General features: G+C 32.0%; 1 protein-coding gene across 1 annotated transcript in view; it reads right to left on the reverse strand.

The window, feature by feature from the left end:
* BRIP1 (BRCA1 interacting protein C-terminal helicase 1) overlaps window positions 1–12,222 on the reverse strand; it is a 196,961-nt gene that overhangs the window by 136,118 nt on the left and 48,621 nt on the right. Inside the window, 2 exon segments of the mRNA XM_032591161.1 lie at window positions 516–737; window positions 5,476–5,766. Of these exon segments, the coding sequence (XP_032447052.1) occupies window positions 516–737; window positions 5,476–5,766 (513 nt within the window).

Genomic DNA, 12,222 nt, shown 5'->3' on the forward strand with positions numbered 1-12,222 from the left:
AACTATAGATTCTTCAGATGAATGTTTTAAAATAATTCTGATTATTCATAAATGGAAGGAGTGATAGTTATCAATGGGCCTCAAATGGGGATAACTCTGCTCCTACCTGCCCTCCCCACCCGTATACTTGGCAACATCAGGAGACATTTTTGATTGTGACAGCTCTAAGGATGCTACTGGTGTCTAGAGGATAAAACCAGAGATGCTGCTAAGCATCCTACAGTGTGCAAGATAAACCACGACAACAAAGAATCATCAAATCCAAAATGTCAATACTATCAAGGTTGAAAACCTGTGCTATAATCCCATTTCAAAATATTTACTACTTTGGACATTAAAATGACAAGTTCTAAAATTCAGTTTTTAATACACCTCAGATTGTTTTCAGTACTCTATTTATATATGTACATAAATATAAAGCAAAAAAAAAAAGTGAAACATCTAAAAGCTTTCATATTGATCACTTATATTCCAGTAAGTGGGAGAAAAGTTTGAATTTTCATATAGCTACTCACACTTTCCCTTATTTGTGCATCTAGAAGATAGTTGTAGGGACAAAATACTATGTGAGCATCTTCTATTAGTTCCCGTGCTGTGTAATACGGACATGCCTTTAGTTTTTTTCCCAAGCTGACAAGTTCTTCTATATCCCAGGCTTTGCACATCCCTTCCAGAGTCTGTAATGTGTGTTGATCACTAATTTTATGTACGCCATGATAAAAATAGCAGGATTTGCCCTAAAAACAAATATGCATAACTGAAATACGAATCAACATTGCAACAAAGGAATAAAACAAGTTTATCTCAGAATTTTCAGAACATCATTAAAGCCACATACAGGAGAAATGATACCATACCCACAATCACAACCATTTCAAAGAAAAAATATTAGTTGGGGCACCTGGGTGGCTCAGTCTTGATTTCAGCTCAGGTCATGATCTCAGTTTGTGAGACTGAGCCCTGCATCAGGCTATGCACTATTAGCTTGGGATTCTCTCTCTCCTTCTCTCTCTGCCCCTCCCTCATTTGTACTCTCTCTCTCAAAATAAATACATTTAAAAAAACATAAAAACATAAAAAAAAATAAAGTAAATTAAAAAAAAACAACTGTAATGGTCGACTCAGAGCTCCAGATCAGTATAGCTCTAGATACTCCAAATTAACCTGAAAAAAGAAAAAATTTTAAATTATGTTTGTTGTACCATTGTTCTGATTAAACTGATACTGGGGAGCCTAGGAGGCTCAGTCAGTTAAGCGTCCAACTTCAGCTCAAGTCATAATCTCACAGTTCATGAGTTTGAGCCCCGCATCAGGCTGTGTGCTGACAGCTCAGTGCCTAGAGACTGCTTTGAATTCTTTGTCTCCCTCTCTCTCTGCCCCTTCCCTACTCAGAGTCTGTTTCTCTTTCTCAAAAATAAATAAACATTAAAAAAAAAATAAAGTGATTTTAGGCAAAAATATTTCTTGAAGGATATACAAGAACAATGGTATCACTGGTTGCTTTCAAAGACGACAGCTAAGTGACTTGGAGACAGGAGCGAGAGAGATTTTTCTCTATAGATACTTTTATAGTTTTCAGTTAAGCCATGAGAGAGTATTACTTAATCAAATATATGTAAGGAAAAAGAAAGGAAAAAAGGAGAAAGGGAAGGAGGGATGTCTTAGGGGGAAAAAAATAGTGTTCACTACAAAATATTTGGAAAATAAAACAGTACCAAAAAACTCACTAAATTATCTATAAATCTACCATACAAAGAATGTATCAGTAACATTTGATATGTTTCATTTCATAATTCTTATATTCATATGTACATATGAATACAATTCTACAATGTGATCTAATATTTAAACAATGAGAACAAAGCAAATTTTCCCCAGGCATCAAGGATTATTAACAATTTAGCCACAAAAAATAAAGCCACAATAAATTTTTTATAAAACCAGAATCATTTTTTTCTCTCCATCTGACTAAAAATCCTATCAGAAATATTTTCTCACATTACTAAGTAGTTTTTCATTGTTGCCCACATATGTACATTGAATTAATAGTTATAAACCAGTTTCATTATTGTTGGGCATTTAGACTGTTACCAATTTTTATATTATAAATAATGCTTCAACGAGAATTTCAATTTAATGCACATTTCTCAACATTTTCTTAGTATACAATTTTAGATATGGCATTATAAGACCAAACAGTACAAAGTAGTTTTAAGTTTCATAAAAACTATACCACCAAATTATCCTCCAAAAAGCATATAGCATTTTACATTACCCTCTCCCCATAACTTTATTAACACTAATATTATCTTTTCTATCTTTACCTATTTTAAAGGTAAAAAATAGAATCTTCTTGCTTTGACTTTTTTATACATTCTAGCAAGGTTTAACACTGCTATTATACTATATGAACATGCTAACAAGTTTCAACAGTAACTTGCATTTCTTCTTTCATGTACTATCTGCTAATGTCCTTTGCTAATCTATTATTAGAAGTAAAAAATTTTATTAATAAATGCTAATCAAAAAATAAGAGAAAATAAGTCCTAGCAACAGTGTGTCATATCCTATTAAAAGATGTATAAAATTAGAAGTATAAATATACACTATTAGAAGTATAAACTTCTATTAAAAGCACACAATTTATCAATAACTACCAAAATTTAAAATTTCACCATTCATGTGAATATGTATGTAATGCAATGTTTAATGTCTATCAAGAAGGGACATGTTAAATAACTTATGGTAAATTCACGTAAAAGATATAGCCCTTAAGAAATGTGTTAGATTTGTCCATGTACCAATGTACTTGAGCTTTTAAAAGAGTATATACACATATAACAAATGCATATTTTAAGTGTTTTGGAAGAATATACATAAAACTTTACAGTAATTTCCTTGAAAGGTTAAGAAAATGGGAAGAGTAAAAAAAAAGAGATTTTTCTCTTTTTATGTTACACCTTTCTGTAATTTTGAGTCTTCTAACCACAAATATATTATTACTGTTTTTCTATTTTCATTTGGGACTAACTGGTAGAAGAATGGGCCATTTTTATTTTCACTAATTCTATGTACCAATAAAAAAATTAAATGATTGTGAAATCCAATATTTATCATCTCAGTTTGCTGTCCTTAACAAGTGAAAAGGAATTATATATATACAATTGTTATAATATATATATATATATATATACACATAGTACATTCTTATCTACAAACTATCCAAAAGCCAAATCTACGTTTTCAAAACATATTTACTCATTACATTCACAAAAATACCTAGAAATTACTAGAGATGGAGTAAAACATAAAAGGTTCATAACCTATAAAATAATGTCGCCAATTCCAGGACAAGGCATGATCAGCTGAGGGACTACTAGTTCTACAGCTTTGTATTCAGTCATGTAAAAAGAACCTCCAAGGTACTAACAATAAAAATCAAGAGGAAAGGGTTCACCTAACGTTTATTTAGTTCATTCTTTCACTTCCTCTGTCCCATCTCTACTACTCTTTTTTACTCCTCATGCTGTGTCAACTTCCTCATTTCATAAGCCACCTTTTGTTTTTTTTCTAGTATAATCAAAATAACAACGGCTAGGAGTTAGAAAAGTTGTCTTTCTTGCTAACTCGCTGTCAGACATTGGACAAACTTCAGGGCCCATTTTTCTCATGTGATGAGGCATCAAAAGAGTAAATGAACCAGGAGCCTATTAAAGATTCCTCAGACCCAAAGGCTGCTATTTCTAAGGTTCCTCTAAAATCCTGATTGTGGGATCCAGAGACAGATGGAGACATGCCAAATATCTTTCATACTGAGTTTGATACAGATTGAGTTTAAAAATACATTCGCCATTTCTTCATTCCAAGTATCTTCTGTACTATGCTAAAAGCTTGTATTTGTACCAAACGATCACCAAGATGCCTTCAGAGTATGTGATTATTAACTGTTAAATCTCATCTTCACAAAAAACCATATTTTCCATATCGAGAATAATTTTTTAGAATTATTTCTGGCACTAATTAAGATGTTTTTTTGTTAATTGAAACAAAAATTAACTTTTAGCAGATAAGTACATTGCTTTTCCAGTACAGGAGCACTTCTGCAAAAGAAACTGAACAAAAACACACGTGCCTTTGGATCAAGCCAAAAAATCGGAAAGTTTACACTTCAAGGGCACTTAGAATGACACTCCTGTGCAGGCTGATAGCAAAACCAGAATGGTTCATCCATTTTAGCAGTGTAACACAACCCTGAGGGGAGTGTGTCAATTGAAGTGTTATCACACTTTAAACTCTTTTTCACTCAAACTGTCAGTTATCTATTTATCATTTCACTTTGGTGATTCAGCCATAGTAAACATAGACACCTATAGTGACTTTGTAATTGGCATCATTACAATACCAAATTACCTTCAGGACTTGAGAACAAGAAAAAGAATGTTCATGTATGCCTATGAGCTAAGCATTCTGAGGAAGAATAAGGTCAAGACAAATAACCATAAGCACTGAAAAAGAAATGCATAATACAAAATAATTTATTCAAATTACATGGTAGAAGGTGATCTATCAATTAAATAAAACTCAAGGGCTACCTATGGCTCACGGTTTTTTGTGTAGAACCAACTCTGACAAAATATTAGCAAAAGATAGAATAACTTTCAAAACATATTAAATTATCATAGGTAATTTCATAGACTATCAATTTACAGTTCAGCAATAATCTCTGAGTATATTCCAGACTTGTAATCTCAGTTTCAGAGTAAATAAACAAGTTATTAAACTGTACACAGACTAACAAACTAATACCGCCAAAAAACTATTAAAAAATCGTATGTTTTTACTAAGAAAGACTTCTCAATTTCCACCTTGCCCAAATTCATATTATTCAAGATTTCCCTGGAAAACTTCAAAACCATTAATGACATATCTTTAAACTTAATAATTTAATAACTTTTTTTTGAAACAGAAGTTTGTACTAATCAGAATTATAAGATAGGATAATCATTATATTTCTCATTCAATTAAAAAGTATTTTAAAAATTTACTCAAGGGAGAGCCTAAATAAACTATCTTCTTTTGAAGTTTTAAAATACTGTACATAAAATATATTTATTAAATCTAATTAAATTAAATCACTTAAATACTTTCATCTCCTCCTATGACATCATCCATATTTGAATATTTTTGGTGGCAGGATTTCAAAGAAGTAAGAAGACACTTAACTAAAATATCCCCAGGCTTTAGAACGAAAATCTATGATTTTAAACTCAAAGAAAAAAAATTTTTTTTAAAGAAAAGTTTTTAAAAACAATTTTACCATAAGAAATCTATCAGTACTAGCAATTAATTTGATTTTCATAGGTTAGATTATCACTGGAAATACACATATAAAACATAAAATGAACACATGAAAAACTGAGTAAACTGAATCTTTTCAGCCTTGTTTTTCCTCTGAAACAAAATAACTTTACTCACATTTTTTCCATCCAGCAACTCCAGGCACTTTTCATTTCTGTTGAAGTTGCCCACTACTTCTGGATGGACACAAGTATGATCCCTGCTGGAAAGAATAGTCATTGGGACCCCTGAGTATGCTGTTCTCCGGAGCTCTCTAGTAATCTGAGCAATCTGCTTGTGTGTGCGCGTCCCAAAATATATTTTGGGTATCTTGGATTTCCCCCCATGATCCTTCTTAGTGGTATTTGAGTAACCTTGACTGTTTCCTTGTTTAGTAGAACAACAACACCTGGAACAGTGACCAGGGGGCTGTAACAAAGAAAAGAAAAGACAACTCATGTCTGGTATACCACAAAAAATGTTATTAAACCTCTCACACAATCAGAAGCTATAAGTAATAAATCATAACTGTCAAATAAAGAGAATATCAAGATGTTACATCATCTAAAACTTACCATTAAAGAAAAAACTAAAAACTCCATTTCAAATTGGTTCTGTTGCACTCTTAGAAGTTATAAATGATGTTTCCATATTTACATGGCTTTCTAACACATCACTACAACTGTTGAATTCCAAATGTTTTAAATAGATTTTAATTCTCCTCTTTCACAAATTGTAAAAAATAAGACAAAATGGAGAACAATTTTCATTTTTGCTTAGACTTCAAGTGAACATGCAATATTAGTTTAGAGTTGATAGTGCTATTTTTGTTTACAGAGTAGCCCATTCAAATATCCTATAATATACCAATATTTTAAAAAGCATTTTAAATATAGCTTACAAAAAAATAGAAATATCAAGTTGAATCTAAAACATCACTAAAAACAAGAAAACTATTCTCTAACAAAGGGATAAAAATGAATGTAAATTATTAATACTTAATAATGAAGTATATCGTGCGGAACAGTCTTTCTGAAATTAAATTACCTGTCATGGAATGCAAATCCATCAGTAAAATTATACAGGATAGCTTTTTCTGGACAACTTTACTCATAATTTAGTTCCATAATTAAAATAGATATATGTCTCCTTAAGCATACCATTTGGAACATCAAGAATATAGTCCATTATTTACCTGATTTTTCTCTTCTGTTTTCAAATTCTCAAAAATAAAATAAAAAGTTCAATGCTGTATTTCAGAACCATGGGTTCTTAATAACTACTCCCTTTTCAACCTCAATTACTACACAAATGAGACAGAATGCAGCCTCATTTAAGAGAAATACTGTGAGGTGGTTAGTTTTATATTAGTGGTCACTGATGGGAAAAAAAACTAGCACAGTAGCTTAAGAAAATGTGTACTGTAGAGTTTTAGTTTAGTAGAACAAATACACCATTTAACTAATTTTTTTTTTAATTATAATCAGTAAGAGTAGCCTTCATAAACAAATACTAAGTCATAGCATGTTACACCACAATACTGGGGATCAAGCTGTCTTTTAGCCTCAACTCAGTGGAAAAGCAAGTTCAAATTACTCCCAGTCTCGCTCAACCTTGTCCACCATTAAATATTACAATACATGATAGAATGGATGTAAATGTGACCCTTCTGGAGCTGTCACTCACAGGGATAAAAGGTTCACTGATGTGCCAAATAAACAGTCAGTCAAAGCAGATAAAGTTACAGCCATGCTGGAATTGTTACATTCCCCTCTCAGGTTGCCAGTAGCAGCAGATTTCATTACGGAGTGCTGCCACATTAAATAGCCAGTTCCAAATATCCTGCCTTCTATATTGAATAATTACTTATTCACTGAAAGGATAAAAAGAAGAGTTATGAATGGGGCTCTTGTCAACAGTGAGGCAGGAAACAGCTGACATGTGGTTTATGTTACATATGTTGCAATATATAACAATTTATGGTCACAGAAAATGGAATGCAAATTATATCATGATATTTCTGACTGAATTCTTTTTTGGCCTTTGCAATGATCACATTAATTAACCTAGTTAATGAATTGAGATAACTTGAGGTAGCAGAAGTAGTTTACTCTTCTGTACCTCCACTCTTTTCATTCAATTATAGTATTTCTCTTACCGTATGATATAGTAAATTAAATACTGAATATTAAGTTGAATATTGGAATGCTAGAGTCTAATGCATTGTTATATACTATATGGATATATTATATCCAAGCATAAAAGTAATCCAATAAAGTGTTGTTTTCTCAAAGCTTAGAAGACCTTTTTGATGAAACGCTTTCAAAATCAATTCCACTTAAAGCTTTATCACCTACTCCTTTTAATTCCACTGTTTTCTAACCAAAAAGTCCAAACAATATTGAAATAAACAAAATAAGTCAACCCCCTATGCCAAATTATCTAACACATAACTTGTAAACCTTCATACATATACATCTACCACACAATTTTTTTCAAGCAAAAAGAAATGCTATTATACAGTTTAGTAACTTGCTGTTTTATATTAAAACTTTTTACTTTTTAAAATTTGGCACTAATAAAGTAAAGGATGTCCCTATCTTAAAATGTTATGATAGTAGCTATAATTAACAAAAGCTAAAGATCAAGAACTAGTTTTAGAAAACTTTTGCCAGTAGAGCAGCTTTATTTAGGTACCTTAAATCTGGTTCTCACCCCATAACTGAGAAAATTATAAACTATGGCTAATTTTATGGCTAATTTACTTCAGACCAGTGTAAAACTTAATAAACAAAAACATGTTTTTGTTTATTAAGTTTTACACTGGTCTGAAGTAAATATATCATCTATGAATTTGAGGCTGACTCTCCTTAAGAATATGATTTTTCCATGGGTGGTTACGCAAGTATTGGAGAAAATAGAAATTAAGAAAGAAAATTCATTGTTTTTCCTTTGCAATATTAAAGAGGAATTATTTCTTCAGAAGTGATCTTCCATTCAAAGGATTTGATACAATCAATCCTATTTCAGATGGAAAAAATTTAATGTGGCAAAAGAAAAAAGGCATTTATTTAGCTACAAAAGAGAATTATTTGTACCAAAATCACCAACTTTCAATTCTGTAAGAAAACTAGAGAAAGAATACTAAAAACAGCAATGTCAGGAAGTCATAATATCCTCAAATCCAATTAATAAGCTAACACTTTATGGCCTCTTTCTGAAACACTTTGATCTAGCCGTCTTGAAATAATAAATGGATAAATTAAATTTTGTACCTTTCATTAAATATTTCTCCTACTAACAAGCTATCAGGTTTATCTTTCATAGGGATATTTTTCTTTTGCTTCTGACCTTTGAATTTACAGAAACCGCATTAGTAAACTGGAGAATAAATAAAAAATTGTTCACTCTCACCCAACATATCTGAATATCAAGAAAGATAAAACATACAGGTTCCCCAAAACCTATAATCTCTAAGACCTGAAAGTGGCGACACTGAGTGGCAGAACCAACCTCTTTAAGAGATGGCTGCTTTTCCTATAACTAGAAACTGTCTAGAGTCCTTTTACTTCAACAAAAGGCAAGAAAACCCAAGCCAAATAACACCAAAATTCTATCATCATTTAAAGAGAAACAAAAAACAAAACAAACAAAAACTATTAGGGGCCCCTAATAGTTCAGTAAGTGGAACATGCAACTCTTGATCTCAGGGTCATGAGTTCAAGCCCCATGTTGGGTGTGGAGCCTATATATATACATAAATACATATATTCATAAACAGAAACATAAGAGACATATGTTGGTGTGACAATTGTATTATTTCCATATGCAGGAGGTCAACTGTTTAAAAATACATTTCAGGGGCACCTGGCCAGCTCAGTCAGTAAAGCGTGTGACTCTTGATCTCAGGATTGTGAGTTCGAGCCCCACATTGGGTCCATGGAGATAACATGAAGATAAAATCTAATAAATACATACATACATACATACATACATACGTACATACATACATACATAAATTACATTTCAAATCTACAAGAGTCAAAACTCTTCTTGGGGCACCTGGGTGGCTGAGTTGGTTAAGCATCAGACTTCAACTCAGGTCCTGACCTCGCGGTTCGTGGGTTAGAGCCCCACGTCAGGCTCTGTGCTAACAGCTCAGAGCCTGGAGCCTGCTTCAGATTCTGTGTCTCCCTCTCTCTCTGCCCCTCTCCCACTCACACTCTGTCTCCCTCTCTCAAAAAGGAATAAGCATTAAAAAAAAATTTTTAAATCTGTTCTTAGAAGGTCAGCAACCAAGGATCTTAGGAAATCCTCTTCATGTCTACAAGTTCTATTCTCTCTCTTGTCCTACTATATATATAGAAACATATATCTAAATTTTTGAAAGGATAAAGAAAGATTATAAGATTTTATTTTAAAGACAGGCCAACTTCTGAGTCCTTGACACTATTCTTTTCACAAAGTTATAATTAGAAGGTCAAGTAGATTAAGGGGCACCTGGGTGGCTCGGTCGGTTGAGTGTTCAACTCTTGATTTCAGCTCAGGACATGATCCCAGGATCATGAGATTGAGCCCCTCATCAGACTCCATGCTGAATGTGGAGTTTGCTTGAGATTCTCTCCCTCCCACCCCTCTTCCTCCCCCTCTGCCCTTCTCCAACACTTTCACTCTCTAAAAAAAAAAAAAAAAAAAAAAGTTCAAGTAGATTAAGATATGATACAAGGTCTAAGGTTTCATAATTTTCTGCAACTTTTCTACACAACAACAAAAAAGTTACTATGCCTAAACAGCTGAAAAACAAAAATGAGCATGGTAACTAAATACATTTAAAAATGGAAAATAATAAAAGAATAGCTAGAAACTATTACATTGCCAGAGAAATTATTTTGCTAATTCATAAATCAGAGGACCTTCTAAAAGGAGGCTATGAATTGAATTCTGAACACAGACATAAAAGGATATATTTAATGTGAAAAATAAGTGTATAAAAAAAGTGGAGAGCAAAAGAGACCAAAAAGAAGTTTATTTGTAGGAAATAAAGGGAAAACTAGGCCCATGAAATAGAAACATACTTTTCTGAAACTTTCCACATGTGCATGTTTTGTCTTTCAACCACACTGCAAATTCCTTAAAGAAAGAAACTATTTCTTATATTTCTTTATATAACTCATTCACTGAACATGGTATTTTGCATAACTGTAACTGAAATTTTTTTAAATTGATGTACTTTGACTAATGTCCCTAAGCCAAATACTGTACATGTACTGCATTTTATTTGTCTGATAGATGCATAATTGATGTCCTAGTTTGAAGTTCTCCACATATCAAAAAGTTACTTCAAAATAAAAAGGTTAGCTTTAAAAGAAAAAGTACAGGGCAATTTGTTATTTTCAAAGCCAAAAAGAAAAATCATCTTGTTATGCTAATATTCGGGCCACTTTTAGTTGTGAGTGACAAACATCCTGATATACTCATTATTAATAATAACTATCATTTATGAAGGCTGTCCCTGTGCTAAACACTTTACATGTACTATTTCATTTATTCATCCATCCATACATTCATTCAAGAAACATCAGAATTCTTGATATATCGAACCAACTAGAAGACAATGACAAGGGTCACCTCATCTTACTAACAAAGACTGCATACTCTTTAATTTTCAACAAAGCATAGTTTGCAGATTGTTTACCAATACCAGTTTGACTCATGAGTTACAGAACTGTTTAAAGTCAGTACTTTAAGTACATTATTTTCTGAATGTAATTACAAAATATTCCTAAGAGTAAGCTATAAAATTTACTTCAAAAAACTATTTTAACTTATTATTAGCTGACATTTAAATCAAATATTTTCTAACAAGATTTACATTATGTTCCATAAGGGAAAAAAAAAAAACCAAAACTCTCAATTAAGAGATTCGTTAAAGCATACATCAACATAAGTTTTCTGTAAAGGGCCAGAATTGAAATATTTTATGTTTTGTGGGAAATAAGGTCTCTGGCCCTGTATAGGAATATATTTTTATGATCCCAATGTGGGGAAAGATTTCTTAAACAATATACCAAAAGCACAATGACTGAAAACACAATCTCTTACAATGCAAATTTCTATTTAAAACGGCACTCCCCTTTATAAGAAAAAAAAAAATGGGGAAAAAAAAGGCAGCACAAACTAAGATACTTGCACTGTATATAACCCAGGACCAGTATCCATAACATACAAAGAATTCCAACAAATTAATTTTAAAAGACAAATCCAATAGCTGGCCAAGAATAAGAAAATCACAAAAAAGCTGAAAGGCCAATAAACATCTGAAAAGATGTGTAATCTAATGCTCAACCTCATTATTAGTTAGGAAAATGCAAATTAAAATCATAATTCGATCCCATTTCACATCCATCAGATAGGGTGTTAGAAAGGGTATGTATGAAACAATTCTCACAAACTGCTGACCCAAGTATAAAGCAGCACATCCACTTTGTAGAGCAAATTGGCAATCTAGTGAATCAAAGATACATAGACACTGTGACCATGCATGACACCACTAAGTATACATACTACAGAAACTCTTGAACATGAAGACAGATACAATAGGGATACTCTTTGCGGCACTGTTTTAATAGTGAGGAAAATAAGCTAAGTGTACCAACAGAAAAATGGATAAATTGTGAAGTTTTTTTTCAATTAATGGAATACTATATATAATGAAAAAATAAAAAAAACAATATTGAACAGACTGAGAATAACCTAAATAAAATTTAATTCTCCCCATAAAATTCCAAACAAAGTGATGATAGGAATATAAACTATAAAACTTTAGGTACAGAATTAAGAATCCCTACTGTGGTAGATCCTCTTTGGAGCTAAGGATTCTAGTGG

This window comes from Lynx canadensis, chromosome E1, assembly GCF_007474595.2.
Source record: "Lynx canadensis isolate LIC74 chromosome E1, mLynCan4.pri.v2, whole genome shotgun sequence".
Classification (NCBI taxonomy): domain Eukaryota; kingdom Metazoa; phylum Chordata; class Mammalia; order Carnivora; family Felidae; genus Lynx; species Lynx canadensis.